Below are 24,918 nucleotides of genomic sequence, written 5' to 3'. Positions count from 1 at the left end.
TTATTTTTCAATTTTTTTTTGGGGGGGGGGGGGGTTGTTCACACTCTACAAATAGGCAAGACACTCCCTCCTCCCGAGCACAAACTGGATGTGTTTTTATTTCCAGCATTTTTGTGCGCCTGTTTGGACCACAAGAGCCTCATGTTTGACTTCCTAATCGTTTTTTTTTCCTTTATCGACGTATGTGATAGGTGGAAGCAAGCCAACGTGCCCCCCCCCCCACCCCGGCCCTCCCCCGAAGCCTTTTCCATCACATATCAGATGTTCACCTTCGGGGACACTCTGTGCTCTCTCTATATATATATTTACACTGTATATATTACTCTTGAGTTCCAGAGAAAGACAAAAAAATAATGTTGGTCAAGGCTTAGGTGTCTTTCTACAGATTAGAAAACATAGCTATAACACTTTCTAAACAATCAAACAAAAAAAAAAAGGTCAACACAGTTTTTATCGTGATATTTGTATTTCAATTTTTGTATCAAGACTGTCAACAGCTGTCACTGTGTGCGTGTTTGCGTGCGTGTGTGAGTGAGCACAGATGAGTGACACGCACGTGAGCGTGTTTTCACCTCATCTGGATCACCGGACTCGAACAGCGACCTCAATCTAAGGACACGCATCTGTGATGTTAGAATTCTACAAATAAACGTCCTCTTCTTGTACAAGCACAACATCTCTTTTGTTTTGTTTTTGTTCTCACAAATGGCAAAATACGGAAGATTCACATTTTTCAGATTATTTTGACATGAACGTGTCAAGCGCGGAAGCTGGTCGCCATTTTGGATTGTGTATACTCAAATTGAAGTAAATTAAATCTAACATGCCTGACTAAATCCAATTTGCAACCCAACGTTGTCAAAGGTTGAAGTGAGCATGAGTCGAGGCGTGCACATACATTTTGGTGATCGGCAGCAGTTTTCAGACATCAACTGACTGTTATGCGTTTTCTCTGTGATGAACGCCTCTGGGGAGTAAAGTAAAACGTTGTAGGAGAAGCTAATGACTATAATCTGCATTCAAAAATTCATGTGAATGGAGGAAAAACAAAATATATGCTTAAGAATCACATTTAAAGTGTTGCTTTTTTAGTTTAAAATGGCTTACCTGAACCAGAATCCTGTGCCCATTGTAGCTAATGGTACAATCCTGGTGGGGTTGATAAAGTAAATCTTTGTGCAACTGAAAATTTTTTATCCTATCGTTCTTCTTGATTGTCTTCTAAATGGAAGACAAATGAAGAATAACTTCTGCCATAAGTACAAAGATTTACAATGTCAACCATTTGTTCTTCAATTTGCATTTAAAAAGTTAATCGCTTAATAGAGCCCCCCCCCCCCCTAAAAAAAATAGATTAATCTCTCCTTTATGTAAATTCACATATCGCAGTGGATCGCGGAACGAATCACCCGCGAAAAGTGGGAAAGTTGTATTTCAATTTGGTTGCGCCGGGTTGCCATGTGGGGGGCTCGAACCTGGCAACTAAACTTAACTCAACTTAAACGCCCCCCACCCCCCGCCGCCACTTAGCCCCCTTCCCTCTTACGGGTGCTGCAGTAAGTTGGACGCGCATGCGCACTTTCGCTCCTCTTTTCCTTGGAAGGTAAGTGTGGCATGGCGCGTGTTTGTGCCTCGAGGGGGGAAAAGAAGGGAAATAACGGTCCCCGGCGCAGGTGATAGCGAACGGGGAGCGAGCAAACGGAACTTGGCTCCGGTCCGGCGGCTTCAGCTGTCGCTTTCCTAAGCATTTCGAGCGAGCTTGCCCGGCTGTCGTCGCACAAGCGGCCAGGCTCTAATGAAAGCATAGCGGCAACGAGGCCTTCGTTGGCTCGCCGCAGCGCGGCCGCTGCAAGTCGCTTGTCATTCTGTCTGCTAACGGTCACTCTTTGGGGCCGCTTTCCTCGCTCGCATCGGCGCTCGCCGATGGAAAGCGACCTGCTCGGCTCGGATTTGGAACGGGTTCCGCGCGCAGCACTTTGGAGGTGTGGGGCGCCGTTGTGGTTTTTAATGACGGCTTAATTGAATGGGCTGCTAAGGCGGCTAGCCGCTCTTAGCATGGCGTCGCTAACTCGGATAACGGTACTCGAGCGCCCCGCGTGTGTGGTTTTTGCCCATTTTCGAGATTAAATCTCGACTCGCAGATAGTTTCCACGTTCCGTTATTGACACTCGACAACTACGCCGGAACCGACCGAAGACATTTTGGAGGCATGTCAGGATAAAATGTGAATTGTGAAACGTGTAGACAGTGGGACGACGGATCCGAGGATCATTCGGAAAAACCCAGGCCAGCTAACACAAGTTAGCATTTGCAAACTTAACATGTTGGCATCCAGCTCAAACTTCTAACTTTGTCACGTGTGACTATTTTTGTGGTGAGCGGTGAATCTAATATTGTACATTATCCGCCCCGATAATTCAAGTCAATAGTTTAAAATGAAGCTGAATGAGCAAGCAGCCTCGTGTTGACGCGAGCGCGTCGTCAGTGCGTCCACGTTTCACTGTCACCAAAAGTCATTTTTGTTTGGTACTTTAGTTCTTGTGTTCGGCGCTTTACTCAAAGCTATCCGTGAATGCCGGCGTCATGTCGTTGTCGTTTTAGTCGCTTATAGCTCTTTTCCACCAACTCTGGCAAATGGTTGAGCTTGTGTGACACGGTAGAAGTTGTGGAAAGCAAACATTAAACGGTGACTATATATCCACAGGTAATTTGTTCTTATGAGTTTGGTAATAATCAATGGCGTGTTATTTCTTAAATCCTTTTAAGCAGTAATTTTTTTCGTTCTAATGATAGTCAAATTTTGTTTATAAATATCTTTCGAAGCTCAATTAAAGTTATCATTAAAAGCAACCACACATTCGCTTACAACAATTAAGACATGAATTAAACAATATATAACTTTTTACCAAATGTCGCCCTTGTTTTGTATTTATTTAATTTTGCATCAGATTTGTTTTGCTAGGGTGGGGTGTCATTGTTAGGTTGCATTGTTTAAAAAAAGAAATGGCATTTTGCCCAATTTCGAAAAGCGCGAATATCAGCCAGATCCTTGTAAACATTGCCATGACAATATGATTTGTCTGGTGGGGTGAAAGCATCTTCTCTATTTAATTGTTTTTAAAAAATTGATATAAATATACACACACACACATATGCTGGATCATTTTTTGTGACACGGCTAATGTGCCAATTTTGCATTCCAGCAGCCCAGAAGCATTGCATCATGTCAGATCCCGAGCTTGACTTCGGGACCGTAGAGTCCGGCGCCTCGGCCACGTATCCTATGCAGTGCTCTGCCCTGCGTAAGAACGGCTTTGTGGTGCTCAAAGGGCGTCCCTGCAAGATCGTGGAGATGTCCACCTCAAAGACTGGCAAGCACGGCCACGCTAAGGTGATGCCTCAGAAAATGTGCCCATTTCTGCCTGCCTGATGATGTTGGCCGTGATGGCAACGCCTCCTTTAGTTCCAATTTTTTGCACTGACCCAAAAAAAAAATGCAGATCTCCTTTGTTGAATATCAATTCTGTTGTTCCGCAGGTTAACTTGACTGGCATCGACATCTTCACCCAGAAGAAGTATGAAGATATGTGCCCCTCCACCCACAACATGGATGTCCCCTCCATCAAGAGGCTAGACTATCAGGTATGTCCACTCAAGTCACACCGTTCACTCACCCAAGTGTGGAACGCTGAGCCATACTCTTTCGAACGCGGGTGTGAAACTCATGGTGTTCTCATAATACCCGGTTTCGTCTTTTCATCGCAATTTTTTTTTCTCGAAATACAACTCCTCGCCTCAATGGATAGTCCCTTACACAAAGGTACTGATGAATCGCCACTTTGGTATACATGAAACTCCTCGCCTCACTTTGACATAGTTCTTTGGACTTTTGTTGTTGTTGTAATGAGACCTTTGTCATTGACGGCACCTGAACGCCAAGGTGGTGGCAAAGCGATCGAGTCTAAATCAAAATACCAACTCGCTTCGACAAAGTCACTAACGCAAAGATACTGGCAACATTTTTGTGTCTGTGAGATTCCTCAGTTTACTTGGATGTAGTTCTTTGGCAGCAAAGCACCCATTTTGTCTCATTGAAACTTGTCAGTCGACTTCAGTAGTGCCTTTACCCTAAAATGGTAGCACATCACTCCATTTGTTGACGTGAAACTCTTGAACTCACGTCAACATAGTCTCTCAACACCAAGATCGCGGCAAACCCCTATATTTGTCTGAAACTCCTCAAATCACAGTTACTTTGTTTCAACATGCTATAACGTGAGCTGAAAACTAATTGGACTGCCCTGACTTTGGTATTTCTTGTAATACTCTCAAGTTGTCATTTATGGCAATAACCACGCGTTCACTTCTCAGTTGCTCAACATCACCGACAACTTCATGTGCTTGATGGCCGACAACGGCGACATCCGGGAGGACCTGCGCGTTCCCGACAACGAGGTCGGCAAGGAAATCGAGACAAAGTTTGAGGCGGGCGACGAATTTCTGGTGAGTCCGATGTGTGTCACACATCAGTGACCCGACATGGCACCCCGCGCGCCCATCACATGACCACTCGCTCGTCTCGCTGGCTTCGCAGGTCACCGTGATGTCCGCCATGGGGGAGGAGTGCGCTGTGGCTACCAAGGTCCTGGCCAACAAATAAGGAGATGGACCTTGCAGCCCCGGCAACAAGCACCACCCACAACCAGTTTCTTGCATTCTCATTGGTTCTGTCACCAAAGCGTCGGCCTTCACTGACAACCTCAATCATCCTTTTGTCATTTCTTGATTTCCTCGCATCATGCTTTCTCCCATCGCTGTCGGGAATATTTGGGTGCAGCTCGCTGCCCGATCGCTCACATTTTTGGGGGTAACGCGTTGACTTTGTAGAAAATGACTTCAAAAGACAAAAATCATTATCAGCTGCTCCTTGCATCTGCTTATTTTCGCCTTTGCAGTGTTGCTCACATTCCTGAATGTTGAAAAAACAACAATGGGATTCAGCTTTTGCATCCTTTTTTTTTCCCCTTAGGACTATTCTTTAGATAGAAATCTTTTAGAACGAGGCGAGGGGCCTCCCTAGATATTAGATCTGCTTGGGGGCGCCCCTCTAGCGTAAAGCTTCTCCATTGACAGGATGTTGGCGGCGGCGAGCACTTCTGGCTGCTTAAGCTCCACCCCAGCTCCACCAATTCCAAAACCAGGAAGTCCCCCACCATGTCCCACCATACCACTTAGACACGCGAGTGATTTTCTTCCCTCAGAATGCCGTGAGGACCGCGTGCAGCGCCCCCCCAGCCATCCTCCCAATACTAAACGAATGCTTTTTTTATTTGTCTTATCCAAGAGGCGCAATTTGAATGCAGTGTTAGCTTCAGACACGTGGGAGGCGCTTTGCAGTGAGCTTTCTGTTTGAGGAACTCGAATTCGGGTTGGGGAGGGTGGCGGCCGCAAACCTTTTGTTCACTCGAGGCCTTTGTCACCTGACCGGAGATGGCTGAAATAAAACATTGAAAGAAATGGATAAACTCCAAAAATGTCTCCTTTTGTGCATCTTTTGGCTGAAATGGCTGGTAAGTGTTTGGAGTAGATGAAACTCACTCCTGCTATAAGCCATACGTTTTGGTCCAAATGAGCCATATTTCAACACACTAATAAGAGTACCTGTATCAAGGATATTGAATAAATGCTAAAATGACTTTCTATCACCTGTCTGGCTATTTTATATGCACCATACTAGTGTTCTTGGTCCGTTAGTAGTGAAGGTGAAAAACGTCCTACCCACCCTTAGTAATTCAAGTTAAATTGTTTCAAAACAACTTGGAAATTATGTAAAAAGGGAACCAAACTTGTTCACTCTAAAACTAATTCTTCGACATGGAGAGGTAGTAACATAAGTTTCCAAGTAAACATCACCAAAGATGGTGCGAGTGTGTTTCCATGAGTCATTAAATTTCGTAAAAGTGAGTCAGAACGTGTGTCGATGTCTCCGAGTGGTAGAGTTTTTGAGTCATACATGCTACATCGATTCTAGTGTGGCCTGGGGCGAGGCTTCCGTGCAATAAATGATTAATGAGTTCGCTCACAACGTGAGTTTTTGTCGTGGACCTTCGGAGCATACGTTATGTTTGTGCTGCTCAAACCTTTGAACAAAAGATAAAATAAAAACCACACCCGTGTCAATTGGTACGATTAAAAATTTGATTGATAAATACGTATTTAATTTTTAAAAAAAGTTTATTTTTGTTGCGTTGACTATATTTGGTCAGGGGTGGACAACCTTGCGACACGTCACTTCCGGATCCTCCTTTCCGGTTCCTTCTTTCCAACATGGCACCCGTAAGTCCCGGCTCCTCGACTCCATTTAATTTAATTTCGATGTCTGCACTTGGTTTTACACGTAAAGCCACGATTTATGTATGCTTTTAACGACATAGAAAGCTACTGGTTTATATTTGTGCACATTTAAACTCCCGTGTTAACCATCGAAAGAACCTAGCTTACCAGCGCTAGCTGGCACGTGTCTTCAAATGTTGGGTGGGAGTATATTTTCAAATCCAATCCAAAGAACTGACACCCTAACTTGTTTTCAATATATTTTTATGACACTACTGGTGATTGTTTTAAACTCAAAATCAAATAACACAATGGTAATGGAGACTCGTCATGGCATAGATTGACTTGGGGAGTCATTACGTATGTGTTGTTCTGACGTCTGTGATGTGACGTCACAGATCCGTCAGAAGAAGCAATTTGTCAGCAAGAAGAACAAAAAGGCGCCTGGCTGGAAGTTCAGCCTGGACCTGACGCACCCTGTCGAGGATGGGATCATGGACTCTGCCAACTTTGTAAGCGGTCTGGATTTTTAAATAAAGAAGAAAAAAACAAGACATTTTATTGCCGGAAAGATGTGCTTTGGTTAGCGGGCTGCTAACGTGGCTTGTGGACTAGGGTTCCCTTCCCTAGCTCCCTTTGTGCTAGGGTTCCCTTCCCTAGCGTGTCACTATGCTCTGCTCAATAGGAAGCCTTCCTGAAAGAGAAGATCAAGGTCGATGGCAAGACCGGCAATCTCGGAACCATCGTGTCGGTCGGCCGCATGAAGAACAAAATCAATGTCATGTCTGAGAAACGGTTCTCCAAAAGGTGGGACAATTTTAAAGTACCGTCCTGCCCCCCGTGCCCCCTAATTTCTTGCATCTCATGTGGTTCGGTATTGAAAACTGCACCTGCCCGTCCCATCCAGGTATTTAAAGTACCTAACGAAGAAGTACCTGAAGAAGAACAACCTGCGTGATTGGCTGAGAGTTGTGGCCTCTGACAAGGAAACGTACGAGTTGCGCTACTTCCAGATTAGCCAGGATGACGACGAATCTGAAGCAGAAGACTAGACTCTTCTTGTTACATTTGTCCATGACAATAAATTTGCTTTTAAAAAAATCAATTTTCTACATGATTTGATTCTAATTTTCTTCTTTCTTTCGTGTAATTTACTACTCACTTATATAACAACTCTCCACTGTTAGCTGAGTACGTTTTACATGTCGTTAGCCTAAGCCTTGTCATTTTCAAACATTTTAAAAATTATGACATTGATGGTAAGCCAGGTACCTTTATTCAAAATATATTTACACCCAATACTATGGATCTTAATCTTAAGTACACAATACTTAAGATACCATAATTGGCAACGTAATTCATCGTTATTATTTCTCGAAAGTATTACTATACATTTTCCATCGTCAACCCTTGTGGGCCGGGTGTTCATCTTTGTCCGACAGTTCACATATTTACCACCAGATGGCGCCAAAAACGTGTTGCCAAATCATGTTCAAATCAAGCGTGAGCATAGAATTTCATGTTCTCGTTACCATTGACATTTGGCTACGTTTATTTTTTTTAATGTACAACAGGTCAGCACTGGGCTAGTGGTTAGCACATTGGATTCACACTTCTGAGGTTGTGGGTTTGAGTCTGTGTGTGGTTTGCATTTTCATGTCGTGGGTTTATGTACCGACCGTAGTGTGGGGAGGCTATGGAAAGACACTACAAAGGAATGATCAGTCTTACTCCGGCAGGTTGAAAAAAAAATTTTTATGATGTGCAATATATCCAAGAGGAGCTCTTGACGTGTTTTGGAGGGAATCGGGTGAATGTCACGTGACTTGCTCATCTGTTGTCCATCAGTTTCAGGAATGTTTCGCTTTGAGCGATTTATGGAAATCTTCGGAACTTTCATCTCCTGACCATTTGGATCAGATGAGAGGCATGCTTCTGTAAAGACTGGTAGCTTTTTTTTCCATTGGCAGGAAATGTTGACTGCTTTTACCCAAGCAGAGGTTGTCAGAAACGACCGAAAAAGTTTGGATTCGAAAAACTTTGAGTTATTTATTCAAACAGGTACTGGAAGCTAATTTCTGCTGTCGCATTGTAGGTGTCATGTGACCCTGCTCGTCATCGGACTCTTTGTGTCTGATTACCGGCAGCGAAGCATCTCTGTTACTTACCACCAGAATTACTCCTTACCACTTAGACGAAAACCACTACTCGTGGCGCTACCATGACAAATATCACAATCTACTACTTCCCACTACAACCACTACCTCGACTAGTACCACTACTACCATTACTAATATCCCCAGCACGAGTACTATCACCACTGTGACGTTATGAGTAAAATAACATGAGAACTACATTACCCAGCATGCCAGAGTATTTGAGAGGACAAGCTTGAAGAGTCCACGAGTTCTATCCAACACGCCTCGTCTCCTTCATTATATGATTAGGGAGACAACACATGGTGTCAGAAGTGGGATAGAACTCGCGGAATCTTTATTTCAAGCTTGTCCTCTCAACGACCGTGGCATGCTGGGTAATGTATTTCTTACGTTATTTTACTCATAACGTCCTAACCACCACTAGGACTATTTAACACTACTACCACCACTACTTCTTACAACGATTACAAAACTCAAATCAATCGATAAAAATAAAAATGAGTCTTTTATGAATGAATGAAGACATGACCCATCTCACCAGATGCAAGATTTTAATTAAATAGGTTAAAAAAATCGAGTCCTGTAAAAAGTTCTGTCGCGTTCAAGCTTGTTTTGACTTTTTTTATTTTTTAATTATCGCCTTTTGTGACGTGGAAAGTTGATCGGTGCTCTCTTCATCAATGTTTCAGAGAGGGGCCTCGCTCGGCTGGCTGAGGAGAACAGATGACGCTTTCATGACCTTCTGCTCTTCCAGTCATTCATTCATCCTGCCATCCTTCCGCTGCACGTTATCAGGTAAAAAAAACATGACGCTTACCCTTTGTGTATTACTTCAGCTATTCACAGATAATTTAATTGTTATCACATTTTCTGCAAGGTCTTGTTTGTGCTGCTGTCTCGATCGATGGATGAGATATATAGACTAAAAGACGGAAAGATTGGTCCAATGGATATAAAAAGTCAATGCACTGCTTTTCAGACGCTGTTTTTTTTCTCCTGATATGACAAAATTAGCGCAAGATAAATTGTTTCCAAACTTTTTCCATCACTCATGTGACTGACAAACATCATCCTATGGGTCTGTTTTTCTTCAGCTGGAATTGCTAATCAAATCGCAGTCATTGTTAGCACACAACTTTCAGGTTTCTCTTTTGTCAGGAAAAGCCTACTAGAACATCAGAACCTTATTTGGGTGTTCCAATGAGGAAATTTAAAGTGTGGCAGGTGTGTGCACTGCTAACTCCCATTTTTTTAACATGCGTTAATTCTGGTCAATGGCTCTCGGTTGGTTAATTCTGAAAACAGCCAAATACTCGGTTATAATTGGGTGTGCATACTTTTGCAACCACAATATTCCCATCCTTCCATCACCTGGTGAAAATATTGAATGTTTTTCAATGGAGTTATACAGATCACATTACTGTCAGAAAAATATGTTTTATTTTGCCGCCTGTGTTTTTCCCTCGAGGATGGCATTGTTGAGGAAGTGACCCCGCCCCCTCCCTACCGCCCCGCACACCTCGTTGCCGCCATGCCATCGTGGCTGCATCGCGTTTCCTGGGCGGACGCCCGGTACCACACGTGCTTGCGGCTTTTGCGCACCAAGCCGGTGGGGGCCATGGCGAACAGGGGCGGGCATGTAGACGAAGACCTGACGGAAATGGCGCCGGGTTCCACTGTGGGCCTGTCCAAGGTCCTGACCACCCTGGACCTGGTGTCGCTGGGTGTGGGCAGCTGCGTGGGCACCGGCATGTACGTGGTCGCCGGGCTGGTTGCCAAAGCTGTTGCCGGGCCGGGGGTCGTTCTCTCTTTCGTCATCGCTGCCGCGGCGTCCATTTTATCAGGTGAGACGGATTGTAGACAGTACAGTACGGTAAATTTAATTTAACTTTAAATGGATAAACGGTTACGACTCATAAATGCTTCCCATTGTCACTTCCAATATGGCGGCAAAGTTTCCGTACCACTCGGCAGTGAGACGTATATGACAATACCCGGCCATGGATTGGCCGATGTCCCCGTAGGGGTGTGCTATGCAGAGTTCGGCGTCCGTGTGCCCAAGACGACGGGTTCGGCGTACACGTACAGCTACGTAACGGTCGGCGAGTTCGTGGCCTTCCTGATTGGCTGGAATCTGATTCTGGAGTACCTGATCGGCACGGCTGCGGGGGCGTCGGCTCTGAGCAGCATGTTTGACTCGCTGGCCAATCACAGCATCAGCCACTACATGATCGCACACCTGGGCACCGTCCGAGGACTCGGTCAGTGCACGCGTTTCATTTGTTACACGTAATGGACAAAATAGTGTCCGGGACGCCTCCACGTATTTGTTACAGGCAAAGGTGAGGACACGTTCCCCGACTTGCTGGCCATGATCATCGTCCTGCTGGTGACGCTGGTTGTGGCCGTCGGCGTACGCAACTCGGTGGGGCTCAACAACGTCTTGAACCTGGTCAACATGGCGGTCTGGGTCTTCATCATCACGGCCGGACTTTTCTTCCTGTCAGCCAAGAACTGGGAGGGCGGCATGTTTCTGCCCTATGGCTGGTCGGGGGTGAGTTGTTGGCGAGTGTTCCAAACGATTTGTCAGTTCGTATATGCGTATCCGTGCATATATGTGTATATATGTACACATATGTACGTATATGTGTATATACAGTAATCCCTCGTTTATTGCGGTTCACGGGGACCGAAACCACCCGCAATAAACGAAAATCAGCCAAGTAGAGAACCCCCCCCGTAAAGGTATATGTACATGTGTATGAGTATAAATAATATTTATAAGGCCAAATTTAATGGTATACATGCATATTTGTAGCAATTAATGTATATACATGTATAAGATGTATAAGTTAGGTTAGTGTTTATATAACAAAATACGGTAAACTTATGCATGTAGTACTGCATATCTTGCTCTATGTGACTCACAGTTGTTTTTGTGGCATTTTCGCTTAAAAAAAAAAAATATGAATACGTTTGAAATAATCCGCGATGCACCAAGGCCGCAATAAACGAAACGCGAAATAGCGAGGGATAACTGTATATGTATATATAGTACATATACGTGTATATACAGTAATCCCTCGTTTAATGTGGTTCATGGAGACCGAAACCACCCGCAATAAACGAAAATCAGCGAAGTAGAGAACCCCCCCCGTAAAGATATATGTACATGTGTATGAGTATAAATAATATTTATAAGGCCAAATTTAATGGTATACATGCATATTTGTAGCAATTAATGTATATACATGTATAAGATGTATAAGTTAGGTTAGTGTTTATATAACCAAATACGGTAAACCTATGCATGTAGTACTGCATATCTTGCTCTATGTGACTCACTGTTGTTTTTGCGGACTTTTTGCGGCATTTTCGCTTAAAAAAATATACGTTATATATAATTTTATATAATTAATAATACATAAGTTTGAAAAAATCCGCAATGCGCCAAGGCCGCAATAAACAAACCGCGAAATAGCGAGGGATCACCGTATATGTATATATAGTACATATACGCGTGTCCGTATATACTTATACATGTATACGGATACGTACTGTAAATTCGTGTGTATGAATATACAGTATATGAACTATGTTGTCTAAAATCACCATATAGAGGTCACCGAGTAGGTAATAAGTGATTGATTCTGTCCGTCCGCCCGCCGGCTGGCGTTCAGGTGATGCAGGGGGCGGCGACCTGTTTCTACGCCTTCATCGGTTTTGACATCATCGCCACAACCGGGGAGGAGGCGCAGAACCCCAACACCTCCATCCCCTACGCCATCACCGCCTCACTGGTTATGTGTCTCAGCGCATATGTGTCAGTCAGTATTTGAAAGTACTTGCATTCTGTACTTCAGTACAATTACGGATACTTGGGTAAATTAAACTCCGATTCGACAGAGATGTGAAAAATCCAATTTACTACAGTTCCCCCTTCGTGTGACAGGTGAGCGTGATCCTGACCCTGATGGTTCCGTACGACCTCATCGACGGCTCGGCGCCTCTCATGGAAATGTTCGCGGCGCACGGCTTCCTGTTGGGGAAGTACACCGTGGCGGTTGGCTCCATCGCCGGCCTTAGCGTGTCTCTGCTGGGCTCTCTGTTCCCGATGCCACGAGTCATCTACGCCATGGCCACGGACGGACTCTTATTCAGGTAAGCACGACGGCGCGACGCGCACGGATAAAAAAAATTCGTCTGACTCGTATCTCGCAGGTCCCTGTCTCACGTGTCTGCGTTCACCCGCACGCCGGTGGCGGCCTGCGTGGTTTCTGGGACTCTGGCTTCATTTCTGGCTCTGCTGGTAAGCCTGCGCGACCTGATCGAGATGATGTCCATCGGCACGCTGCTGGCGTACACGCTGGTCAGCGTTTGCGTGCTTCTGCTGCGCTACCAGCCCGACCACACGGAACGCGAGGGTCTATCTGCCGAAGACCACCTGGACATTGACTGTAGGTTCCTTTCGAATGACGCCTGTGGAAATTGGTTAGGATCATAAAGCATCAACACCATGCTAGCATGTACGCAATCAGGAACCCACGTTACATAAGTGACTGTTTTCAGTACAAACAAACGGAGACTTTGTTGTCTTTTCAACTTCTGTTCAGGCTCCTCCTTTGACGAGCCCTCCGACCACAAAGGCGGGAGTGAAGACGACTTCCAGACGGGCCCCGCGTCACCGCTACAAAGACTTCTGGGAGCTCATTACCCGGCCCTGCTAGCGCGGCTCGGTGTCCCCGCGCCGTCCGCGCGGCCCACGGCCTGGACCGGTCGCACGGTGACCCGCTGCACCCTGGCCTTCTTCTTCCTGTCCTTCCTGCTTTGGACCACGGTCATCTTTGGCGTGGAGCGGGGCGCCGGGACGGGCGCTGCCGTTTGGGGCCTGGCGGCGTCACTGCTGGCGGCCGCCTTGGCTGGGCTTTTGCTCACCGTGCTGCGGCAGCCGCAGAGTGGGCGGAGCTTGGCCTACATGGCGCCGTGCGTGCCTTTTGTTCCCGCGGCGGCCATTTTGGTCAACAGCTACCTGATGCTGAAGTTGTCGCCGCTCACTTGGATGCGCTTTGCCGTCTGGTGCGCCATCGGTGAGTCCACAAGCTACTTTATTATTGTGCTGTGTCATGTACTGTATGCGTGAAATTGATTTCCGTTTCGGTTCTGCCGTCAGGGTTGCTGATCTACGCTTTGTACGGCGTGTGGCACAGCTCTCTGGAGGTGAGCGCTCGCGAGGAGGAAGCCCACGCTAGCTCCTACCAGTGCTTCGACGACCACCTGGATGACGCCTTCACCGCCCCCGAGGGTGACCCCACTAAGCCGGACCACGGGGCCTACCAGGGCTGGGCCGACCGCCAGGAGTGGGACTACCGGAACCACGCCTACGACAGGGCGGCCAGCGACGATGATGACGACCAACCAGATCATGACGACGGCGGCCATTTTGGATATCAGAGAGGTGGAGGAGGCGGTGACGGCGGGCAGGGGGGGGGGGAAGGGGGGGTGAACGACCACGGCTTTGATGACGGACATGACCATTGACCACAAGAAGAAAAACAAAAAGGTGTCCACACACACACACACAAAAGCTCTCTTTGTTAGCATCTGAGGCTAAGTGGCTAACAGCGTTTTAGCCTCCTGCTTGTGTTTGAAATTTTTTATCGTTGAGTTTGAGGACTTTTGATGACCTTTGAGGACGTTTTTTTCCCCGCTGCTTTGAATGTTTGATGTTGTTGTGCTCGTGTTTTTTTTCCTTGTGTAAAATAAAACATCACTTTTCAAAGTCCCAAAAGTTTATTTTATGTGAGAGTACAGAGCGATATCACATTTTCAAACCACAACACCTCATCATGACAATGTAATTTCTTCCATATTGTGTGCGAGGCTCTACTTATTAGATATGTTCATGCCCTCACCCCCACCCAAAAAAAACGTTGCCACCCTCACACGCGGGCGCTCTTGGCGTGGTTGGCGGGCGCGTCCACCATGACTGCGGTGCCTCCTCCTCCTCCACCTCTTCGCTGTCTGGAGTAGAAGAAGCTGCTCTCCCTGGCGAAGGCGCGCGGGTCTACGTCACCATAGCAAAAAAGGACCATGCCCCCGCCTAGGAGGCAGAGCGCCACGCCCGCCCAGCCGCAGTACAGCGACGACCCGAAGGACATCAGACCCTTGTCCTGGTGGACGCCCACCGGGAACCACACGGTCGACACCAGGCCCAGCGCGGCTACAAACACACACGCTTGCGTAAGTCTTCACAAGCTCACTTACACACACTCACCCAAATACGCCAAGAAACACACGTATCCCCTCACCCATGAGGAGGATGAGGCCTCCGCCCACCCTGGCCCTCCTTTTCTTGCTGGCGTTGGAGTCATGTGGCAGACGCACGCAGGAAGTGGACGTGAGCACCAACAACATGGCAGGAAGACCCAGCAGGCACGCGCATACCATCATGGCACGGGATGCCTGCACGTGGGCTGACACGCAACCACACAGCAGCGACAACACACAACTTGAACACACTCGTGTACAGGCATAACTTCAAAACGCTTCTCCAAAACACACACACACACGAACTTCAAGTCACACAAAACACACACACGAAATGCACTTATCCTCATCGCATTAGATTCACGTGATCGTGACAACATGACGTGATGACGACGATGTTACGACGATGGTAGACGTCGTCGGTTACCGGGCAGATTGAGGATCTGGTTGAGAGCGGTGCAGTGGTACAGCGCGGGCGCGATGACGCACTCGGCCCAGAGGCCGCGGGACCCCAGCTCGTCCATCCGCACGCAGGTGGCCACGCTGTAGTCGCAGGTGCGCACCCAATCGTTGGTCGACGTGGCGACGATGATGCACACCCAGCCCGCCAAGCTGGACAAACTGCCGAATGCCTGCCGACAAACCGAAGACATCCCGCACACAAGATACTCAAAAACCCTCAAAGAAAGCTGAAAAGATGAAAAAAAATGAAATAATAAATATATGTATTCCCAAAATATCAAATACGATCCTGAGGTGTGGACCGGTTGTGCTGGAGTAGACTGTGCTGAACTTTCATGGGTGCGGTGGAAAAAAGGTGCAAAATATCACGTGGATGCACTAAAGGTAATCTGAAGCAGATGTATGGCAAAAAAAAAAAAAACGAGCCAGATGCTGGACAGCAGGAAAAATAGAGGAAAAAATGGCTTCAGGAAAATTCTGAAACAACTTTTCATATCGCTCACCTGCATCCATGAGGCCCCCTGCTGGACACACAAACAACAACAACTGTTTGGCGCCCTCTAGTGGCCCGAGAATACATACCTTTAGCGCTGACAAAACACGAACATGATTTACGTGGGTTTCACAAATTGAAATTTTTTAGCCGAAAAAAAACGACCATGTATAGTAAGGCGTTTTTAACCGAAAAAACGACCATGTATAGCAAGGCGTTTTTAGCCGAAAAAACGACCATGTATAGTAAGGTGTTTTTAGCCGAAAAAACGACCATGTATAGTAAGGCGTTTTTAGCCCCCCACAAAACGACCATGTATAGTAAGGCGTTTTTAGCCAAAAAAAACGACCATGTATAGTAAGGCGTTTTTGACCGAAAAAAATGACCATGTATAGTAAGGCGTTTTTGACCGAAAAAAACGACCATGTATAGTAAGGCGTTTTTAGCCGAAAAAACATGACCATGTATAGTAAGGTGTTTTTAACCGAAAAAACGACCATGTACAGTAAGGCGTTTTTAGCCGAAAAAAAACCAGACCATGTATAGTAAGGCGTTTTTAACCGAAAAAACGACCATGTATAGCAAGGCATTTTTAGCCCCCCACAAAACGACCATGTATAGTAAGGCGTTTTTAGCCCCCCACAAAACGACCATGTATAGTAAGGCGTTTTTAGCCCCCCACAAAACGACCATGTATAGTAAGGCGTTTTTAGCCCCAAAAAACGACCATGTATAGTAAGGCGTTTTTAGCCGAAAAAAACCGACCATGTATAGTAAGGCGTTTTTAGTCGCAAAAAACGACCATGTATAGTAAGGCGTTGTTAGACGAAAAAAAACGACCATGTATAGTAAGGCGTTTTTAGTCGCAAAAAACGACCATGTATAGTAAGGCGTTGTTAGACGAAAAAACCGACCATGTATAGTAAGGCGTTTTTGACCAAAAAAAAACGACCATGTATAGTAAGGTGTTTTTAACCGAAAAAACGACCATGTATAGTAAGGCGTTTTTAGCCGAAAAAAAACCAGACCATGTATAGTAAGGCGTTTTTAACCGAAAAAACGACCATGTATAGTAAGGCGTTTTTAGCCCCCCACAAAACGACCATGTATAGTAAGGCGTTTTTAGCCCCCCACAAAACGACCATGTATAGTAAGGCGTTTTTAGCCCCCCACAAAACGACCATGTATAGTAAGGCGTTTTTAGCCCCAAAAAACGACCATGTATAGTAAGGCGTTTTTAGTCGCAAAAAACGACCATGTATAGTAAGGCGTTGTTAGACGAAAAAAAACGACCATGTATAGTAAGGCGTTTTTAGTCGCAAAAAACGACCATGTATAGTAAGGCGTTGTTAGACGAAAAAAACCGACCATGTATAGTAAGGCGTTTTTGACCAAAAAAAAACGACCATGTATAGTAAGGTGTTTTTAGCCGAAAAAACGACCATGTATAGTCAGGCGTTTTTAGCCCCCCACAAAACGACCATGTATAGCAAGGCGTTTTTGACCGAAAAAAAACGACCATGTATAGTAAGGCGTTTTTAGCCCCCCACAAAACGACCATGTATAGTAAGGCGTTTTTAGCCGAAAAAAACGACCATGTATAGTAAGGCGTTTTTAGCCCCCCACAAAACGACCATGTATAGTAAGGCGTTTTTAGCCCAAAAAAACGACCATGTATAGTAAGGCGTTTTTAGCCGAAAAAAACGACCATGTATAGTAAGGTGTTTTTGACCGAAAAAAACGACCATGTATAGTAAGGTGTTTTTAGCCGAAAAAAAGACCATGTATAGTCAGGCGTTTTTAGCCCCCCACAAAACGACCATGTATAGCAAGGCGTTTTTGACCGAAAAAAAACGACCATGTATAGTAAGGCGTTTTTAGCCCCCCACAAAACGACCATGTATAGTAAGGCGTTTTTAGCCCCCCACAAAACGACCATGTATAGTAAGGCGTTTTTAGCCCAAAAAAACGACCATGTATAGTAAGGCGTTTTTAACCGAAAAAACGACCATGTATAGTAAGGCGTTTTTAGCCCCCCACAAAACGACCATGTATAGTAAGGCGTTTTTAGCCCCCCACAAAACGACCATGTATAGTAAGGCGTTTTTAGCCCCCCACAAAACGACCATGTATAGTAAGGCGTTTTTAGCCCCAAAAAACGACCATGTATAGTAAGGCGTTTTTAGTCGCAAAAAACGACCATGTATAGTAAGGCGTTGTTAGACGAAAAAAAACGACCATGTATAGTAAGGCGTTTTTAGTCGCAAAAAACGACCATGTATAGTAAGGCGTTGTTAGACGAAAAAAACCGACCATGTATAGTAAGGCGTTTTTGACCAAAAAAAAACGACCATGTATAGTAAGGTGTTTTTAGCCGAAAAAACGACCATGTATAGTCAGGCGTTTTTAGCCCCCCACAAAACGACCATGTATAGCAAGGCGTTTTTGACCGAAAAAAACCGACCATGTATAGTAAGGCGTTTTTAGCCCCCCACAAAACGACCATGTATAGTAAGGCGTTTTTAGCCGAAAAAAACGACCATGTATAGTAAGGCGTTTTTAGCCCCCCACAAAACGACCATGTATAGTAAGGCGTTTTTAGCCCAAAAAAACGACCATGTATAGTAAGGCGTTTTTAGCCGAAAAAAACGACCATGTATAGTAAGGTGTTTTTGACCGAAAAAAACGACCATGTATAGTAAGGTGTTTTTAGCCGAAAAAAAAGACCATGTATAGTCAGGCGTTTTTAGCCCCCCACAAAACGACCATGTATAGCAAGGCGTTTTTGACCGAAAAAAAACGACCATGTATAGTAAGGCGTTTTTAGCCCCCCACAAAACGACCATGTATAGTAAGGCGTTTTTAGCCCCCCACAAAACGACCATGTATAGTAAGGCGTTTTTAGCCCAAAAAAACGACCATGTATAGTAAGGCGTTTTTAGCTGAAAAAAACGACCATGTATAGTAAGGCGTTTTTGACCGAAAAAAACGACCATGTATAGTGAGGCGTTTTTAGCCGAAAAAAACAACCATGTATAGCAAGGCGTTTTTGACCGAAAAAAAACAACCATGTATAGTAAGGCGTTTTTAGCCCCCCACAAAACGACCATGTATAGTAAGGCGTTTTTAGACGAAAAAAAATGACCATGTATAGTAAGGCGTTTTTGACCGAAAAAAATGACCATGTATAGTAAGGCGTTTTTGACCGAAAAAAACGACCATGTATAGTAAGGCGTTTTTAGCCCCCCACAAAACGACCATGTATAGCAAGGTGTTTTTAGCCGAAAAAAACGACCATGTATAGTAAGGCGTTTTTAGCCGAAAAAAACGACCATGTATAGTAAGGCGTTTTTAACCGAAAAAACGACCATGTATAGTAAGGCGTTTTTAGCCGAAAAAAACGACCATGTATAGTAAGGTGTTTTTTAGCCCCCCACAAAACGACCATGTATAGCAAGGCGTTTTTGACCGAAAAAAACGACCATGTATAGTAAGGCGTTTTTAGCCCCCCAAAAAACACCATGTATAGTAAGGCGTTTTTAGCCGAAAAAAACAACCATGTATAGTAAGGCGTTTTTGACCGAAAAAAACGACCATGTATAGTAAGGCGTTTTTAGCCCCCCAAAAAACACCATGTATAGTAAGTCGTTTTTGGCTGAAAAAAACAACCATGTATAGTAAGGCGTTTTTGACCGAAAAAAACGACCATGTATAGTGAGGCGTTTTTAGCCGAAAAAAACAACCATGTATAGCAAGGCGTTTTTGACCGAAAAAAAAACAACCATGTATAGTAAGGCATTTTTAGCCCCCCACAAAACGACCATGTATAGCAAGGTGTTTTTAGCCGAAAAAAACGACCATGTATAGTAAGGCGTTTTTGACCGAAAAAAACGACCATGTATAGTAAGGCGTTTTTAGCCCCCCACAAAACGACCATGTATAGCAAGGTGTTTTTAGCCGAAAAAAACGACCATGTATAGTAAGGCGTTTTTAACCGAAAAAACGACCATGTATAGTAAGGCGTTTTTAGCCGAAAAAAACGACCATATATAGTAAGGTGTTTTTTAGCCCCCCACAAAACAACCATGTATAGCAAGGCGTTTTTGACCGAAAAAAAAAACGACCATGTATAGTAAGGCGTTTTTAGCCCCCCACAAAACGACCATGTATAGTAAGGCGTTTTTAGCCGAAAAACTACTTTTGGCTACATGGTCGTTTTTTTCGGCTAAAAACGCCTTACTATACATGGTCGTTTTTTTTGGCTAAAAACGCCTTACTATACATGGTCGTTTTGTGGGGGGCTGAAAACGCCTTACTATACATGGTCGTTTTTTTCGGCTAAAAACGCCTTACTATACATGGTCGTTTTTTTCGGCTAAAAACGCCTTACTATACATGGTCGTTTTGTGGGGGGCTAAAAACGCCTTACTATACATGGTCGTTTTGTGGGGGGCTAACAACGCCTTACTATACATGGTCGTTTTTTGCGACTAAAATCTGGAATTTCTCCATTGCGAGACTAATAAAGGTTTTCTTAATCTTAATCTTAATCTTAAAAACGCCTTACTGTACATGGTCGTTTTTTTCGGCTAAAAACGCCTTACTATACATGGTTGTTTTTTTTCCGGTCAAAAACGCCATACTATACATGGTCGTTTTGTGGGGGGCTAAAAACGCCTTACTCTACTATGTCGTTTTTTTTTCAGGCTAAAAACACCTTACTATACATGGTCAATTTTTGGGGCCAAAGATCATGTATACATGTTTTTAAAAAAAACACCTTTCCTTACATGGTTTGTTTTTTGCTGTGAAAACTGCCTTGCTATACTGTATATACATGGTCGTTTTTTGACATTAACATCAACTTCCTACACTTTTAAAGCTAAAAACGCCTTACTTTTCATGGTCGATTTTTTGGGGGGTCATAAAACGCCTTTTGGGGGTCATAAAACGCCTTTCGATTGTCGTCTTAAAACGCCTAAATGGTCGAATGAGAATCAGAAAAAATTGTGCCGAGCCAGGCCAAAATTTGGGATCTACTCTGGTTATAGATTTTATTTTTATGTTGAAAATACTGACGTTCTCCTCCTCCAAGACAGTGACCGGCCATAGCCCAATGTGCATTATCCAATGCTTTTAAAATACTGTAGCTTTTATTTTCTTCACTCCAAGCAACTGTTTGCGCGCCAGTAATTAATTCAATCCATGTTTTTTTGTGCGTGTATTTTCAAAAAAAAAGAACACAATGAAAATTATTTATTTCACCATTTCCTCCACTCCGCCTTGAAGTCAAATACAACACGTGTGAATGGCATTTTTCAAAATAAAAACAATGACATCGATTTAACAGTTTTTCTTAAATGATTTGAAGTCAGACTTAAAATGTTTCTCTTACATTATAGCGTGTGTTCCATTCCCGTAAATTGTTTTGCCTTGGTATACATGGTTGTTTTTTGGGGGGCAAAAACACCTCACTGTCCACGCCTTACTGTACATTTGACAGTGCGTTTTTGGCATGTATATTAAGGCGTTTTTAGCCGAAAAAAAAACACGACAATGTATAGTAAGGCGTTTTTTTGCCAGCTAAAAACGCCTTCCTTTTCATTTGTTTTTTTTTTTTTCCGTTTGTCTTTTTGGAGGGGGGTTAAAAACATGCAGGTCATGAACACTCTGGATCAGGGGTGGCCAACCAGTCCGAGAGTAAGAGCCAATTTTTTTACTGTGTTACTGCAAAGAGCCACATCATACACGTGGGCGCACACAAGCATCACCGCGTTCCGCGCGTGCCCAACTATTCACTCGCGCACATATGCACGCACGCACGCACGCACGCTACAATGAGCAAAAGCCGGAAAGATCTTTTGAACCATGTCATTAACATCAGCGTTGGTGTGTTTGTTTCAAATATAAATTCAGCGGTTTTTATTATTATTATTATTTTTTAAACAAACCATGCAGACTCTGTACAGGCTAATCTTGTGCTAATGTGACATGTAGCCGATAAAAGGGGCGGGGAGCATGTCGAAACAACAATTCCAGAAATATTATATCCAGCAACATTTTCGGGTTTGAATTAAAAAATGCACTCGCTCGTTCGCACATTCACTTCCTGTTAGGACTGAAAATGTCCATATGGCGGGAATTTATTTTTTGTTAATTTCGACACATCCCTGTTAGCATTAAAGGCTAGCTGTGCTCGTTATATTTCCCTCCAAGCCTCCCACGAACGAGCGGAGCTTTGGTCTTTACACTAAAGCTCGGCTAATAGTTGACTATTTTCGTGCACACTGTTCCTGTGATGTTATTTTTTTTTGACAAAATAAGGCAGTCAGGTGACAAAAGTAAGGAAATTTGTTCAAAAAAAAATTTGCCCTCTTTTCCAAACATTTCATGGACTACATGGTGAAAACATGAACATTCTATGCATCTTTTCATACTCACATGGACGTTTGTGCTAATATTATTTACATTGACAAAAGTCGACCAAAAAACCCCCCAAAAAGAAACAGTCCAACATGAAAAGTTCATCACAACTTTAGAAAATCGCAAGTCCCATAAAACGCAGTTGTATCTGATTTTCAGTATCATACAAGTCCGCCAGTCTGGTTTTAAACGTCCCCTTAGCAAGCGTCAAGTCCATGTGGGAGCTCGTCCGGCGGAATATTCCAGAGTGTGCCAGCCTATTGGGACAATTTGGGGGGTCTGAGGACAACATGACAGAGGATTGATGGCGGTGATCCTCAGCTGCTCTGGAATCAGTCTGAAGTCCAATTTGCGGACGAGAACGTTGCATAAAACCGTGGAAATGTGCTTGGTCCAAGATGGGCGCGGTAGCTAGCTAGTCGGGTTTTTTTTCGGGGCGGGCGAGGCGGTGCGGTGGGCGGTTGGGGGGGTCGAAACCAGGTCAGGCTAACCCTCCTCTTCGCCGCCGTCGTCGTCGTCGTCTAGCTCGTCGTCCAAAAGTCGCTCAGGTAGCCTGAAGCACTCCTCGAAGAAGTTGACCAGCGATTGGCTGAGGTGCTGCTGGGTGGCCTCGTTGTGGATGAAGTGGCCCTCGTCCGGGTAGATCTGACGAGGACCAACAGAATTGCTCCTGCCACCGAGTGACCAACACGACAAATCTATGACTCGGTGTTTTCATTCCGCCGGTGCCGGTTTACCTGCAAGGTGTAGTTGGCCTTCTCGTGGATGAGCTGCGCAATAAGTTTGGCCGAATGCTGGAAGTGAACTTTTTCTGCGAGAGGACAAAATAGGCCAAAATTCAGCCCCTCGGTCCGGCATCCTCAGCGCAGCACTTTCTTACCGTCTGCCGTCGGATGGACGATGAGGAATTTCTTGTCCAGGAACTGAGCCGCTCGGTGCGCCAGGTTGGCCATCTGAGCGGGAAGTAAAATACCAAAAGGACGCCAGGTTAAAAAAAAGGAGGAAACGGGCAAAGACGACAAGAATCTTTAGCGGCGGGAATGTGGAGCGAGTACCGCGTAAGCCCGAGGATCAGGTTTGGGCATCCCCAGGTAACGCTCGGAAAAGGCGGACGCTTGAAACAAAGAAGACAGGCTTCGCATTAGCAAAGTCGGGCTTCGAGCAAAGCTTAGATCTACAAATGCATTTTGTGTTTGACATTTTAAACAAGGGTCAGGGTTTCGAGTACAGTTTCAAATAAGGGTGAGTGTTTTCAATTTTTTGGTTGGCTTAGGGCAGGGGTGTCCAAACTTTTTGCCAAGGGGGCCAGATTTTATGTGGTAAAATGTCGGGGGGCTGACCCTGGCTGACATTCTTTACATTGAACAACAATATTGTTCAACAAATTTTAGTAAGCCAGTCTGTTTCACATTTCCATTTTTATTTTAATTTCAAAAATCTTAAGAATTTCTTTTGGTTCATTTGAAACAGGAATTTGAAATATGACATATCAGTCAATATAAACACGGAGTGATGTCTTGTTAACTCGTGAGTGATGCCCTCTAGTGTCTAAATGCTATTACTCATTTAGTGAATGCTATTACTCATTTAGCCACTAGAGGGAAGCAGTACTCTATGAAACATCACTCACCAGTCTATGAGACCTCAGTCAATGCAACACGTGTTCCATTGCGCCCAACCTGCGGGCCAGACGGCACTGATTTTATGACAGGGGCTGAGGGCCGGATGAAATTCGACCGCGGGCCGGATTTGGCCCCCGGGCCGGACTTTGGACATGCCTGGCTTAGGGTGAGTAGGGCTAGGGTTTAAAAATAGGGTTTTGAAACAAAGGTTAGGGTCTCAAGTAGGGGTTGCGTCCATGCTGCCAATTTGCAAGTACAGATCGGGTTTGGACCGGTTCGCAGTCAATCGCAGAAGGAGCCTCACCGTATAATTCAAAGTCTGTGACGGGCGAGAGGACGGCGCCGCATCTGGCAGGGGAGAGGTCGGCGCTCAGCAATAAGCTGGCGACGTAACCGCCGTACTCCTGAAAACAGCGCAGAGGCAACATGAATATGATGAAATTTCCATTTTCAAATTCTGCCATGACACTTTTTTTCTTCTGTCTGGCACTGCCAAAAATGAAGATAAAAATAAAATGTAAAAAAAAAAATAGTTTCCAGAAATTTGTTAGTCTTGTATTGCCCACTTGCTGTCGCTTTAAAATGACATCACAGCGTGCTCAAGTCACATGACCAAATCCAGAAAACAGCTTGAATGGAATTTTGTTCATCATCCTCCGACACAAGATTAATCAGAAAGACTTTTTTTTTTTACTTGACTCCTCATTTAAATAGAAACAATGGTTCATCCGTTACCTTTCCGAAGACTCCCACTCGGGTCTTGTCGATGTAAGGCTCCTTCAGGATAACGCTACGACAAACGCGGCCAATGTCGTCAAGCCGAGCGTCGGCGCGCCTGACGACAGTGCCGGCGGCACCTACTTGATGGCCTCGCGCTGGTCGAGCTCCTCCAGGACGCCGGGTCGCTTCTGGATGCGCTGCAGCAGGTTGGTGCCCTGGAAGCCGCCGCCGCGCCCGTCGCAGCGCGCCACCACCGCCCCGAAGCTGCTCACCAGCACCGTGGCCCAGTCCAGTTGGAAGCGCTCCGACACGCTCTGGCCACCGGGGGTGCTGTCGCTGCACGCAGGAGCAGCACAAATAAACACGGGCGGGCTGGAATTTGGCACATCATTGCTAATAGCTAAGTGACACCATATGGCTAAAACGAAGATAGACTTTC

The 24,918-nt window shown here is 45.0% G+C and overlaps 5 protein-coding genes across 11 annotated transcripts in view; 3 read left to right on the top strand and 2 right to left on the bottom strand.

Annotated features, from left to right (window-relative positions):
• Positions 1-1,518: 1,518 nt before the first annotated feature.
• Positions 1,519-5,702, top strand: LOC127592859 (eukaryotic translation initiation factor 5A-1-like). Its single transcript, XM_052053873.1, has 5 exons — positions 1,519-1,603; positions 3,204-3,391; positions 3,538-3,642; positions 4,372-4,503; positions 4,595-5,702. The coding sequence occupies exons 2-5, from the start codon at positions 3,224-3,226 to the stop codon at positions 4,658-4,660; spliced, it is 471 nt and encodes a 156-aa protein (XP_051909833.1). The 5' UTR covers positions 1,519-1,603; positions 3,204-3,223; the 3' UTR covers positions 4,661-5,702.
• A 560-nt stretch (positions 5,703-6,262) lies between these two features.
• rpl22l1 (ribosomal protein L22-like 1) lies at positions 6,263-7,438 on the top strand. The gene is made up of 4 exons (XM_052053874.1): positions 6,263-6,336; positions 6,732-6,845; positions 7,019-7,140; positions 7,241-7,438. The coding sequence occupies exons 1-4, from the start codon at positions 6,328-6,330 to the stop codon at positions 7,383-7,385; spliced, it is 390 nt and encodes a 129-aa protein (XP_051909834.1). The 5' UTR covers positions 6,263-6,327; the 3' UTR covers positions 7,386-7,438.
• A 698-nt stretch (positions 7,439-8,136) lies between these two features.
• On the top strand, positions 8,137-14,268 carry LOC127592842 (probable cationic amino acid transporter). Of its 2 annotated transcripts, none has more exons than XM_052053835.1 (10): positions 8,137-8,394; positions 9,182-9,287; positions 9,961-10,336; positions 10,517-10,753; positions 10,829-11,046; positions 12,173-12,319; positions 12,445-12,653; positions 12,714-12,949; positions 13,106-13,579; positions 13,663-14,268. In XM_052053835.1, exons 3-10 carry the CDS (start codon positions 10,024-10,026, stop codon positions 14,028-14,030), a joined length of 2,202 nt encoding a protein of 733 aa, XP_051909795.1. In that variant the 5' UTR covers positions 8,137-8,394; positions 9,182-9,287; positions 9,961-10,023; the 3' UTR covers positions 14,031-14,268. The 2 variants fall into 2 exon arrangements, with proteins under 2 accessions (XP_051909795.1, XP_051909794.1); XM_052053834.1 differs by having other exon boundaries at positions 12,714-12,973.
• Position 14,269: 1 nt separating this feature from the next.
• LOC127592856 (claudin-11-like) lies at positions 14,270-15,546 on the bottom strand. Its single transcript, XM_052053869.1, has 3 exons — positions 15,187-15,546; positions 14,801-14,965; positions 14,270-14,712 (listed from the first exon to the last, which is right to left on the bottom strand). Exons 1-3 carry the CDS (start codon positions 15,410-15,412, stop codon positions 14,432-14,434), a joined length of 672 nt encoding a protein of 223 aa, XP_051909829.1. The 5' UTR covers positions 15,413-15,546; the 3' UTR covers positions 14,270-14,431.
• Positions 15,547-20,957: 5,411 nt separating this feature from the next.
• Positions 20,958-24,918, bottom strand: part of LOC127592839 (dipeptidyl aminopeptidase-like protein 6) — a 102,042-nt gene continuing 98,081 nt past the window's right edge. For all 6 annotated transcript variants that reach the window (XM_052053830.1, XM_052053828.1, XM_052053829.1 and 3 more), the window contains 7 exons: positions 24,621-24,815; positions 24,495-24,549; positions 24,064-24,163; positions 23,193-23,251; positions 23,018-23,090; positions 22,875-22,948; positions 20,958-22,782 (listed from right to left, as the gene is read on the bottom strand). In XM_052053830.1, coding sequence (XP_051909790.1) covers positions 22,624-22,782; positions 22,875-22,948; positions 23,018-23,090; positions 23,193-23,251; positions 24,064-24,163; positions 24,495-24,549; positions 24,621-24,815 — 715 coding nt within the window. In that variant the 3' untranslated portion in view covers positions 20,958-22,623. The remainder of the gene's footprint in view (positions 22,783-22,874; positions 22,949-23,017; positions 23,091-23,192; positions 23,252-24,063; positions 24,164-24,494; positions 24,550-24,620; positions 24,816-24,918) is intronic.

Source organism: Hippocampus zosterae, chromosome 20 (genome assembly GCF_025434085.1).
Source record: "Hippocampus zosterae strain Florida chromosome 20, ASM2543408v3, whole genome shotgun sequence".
NCBI lineage: Eukaryota > Metazoa > Chordata > Actinopteri > Syngnathiformes > Syngnathidae > Hippocampus > Hippocampus zosterae.
Note: the sequence above shows the minus strand (reverse complement) of the source record. Positions and strands in the feature narration are given on the sequence as shown.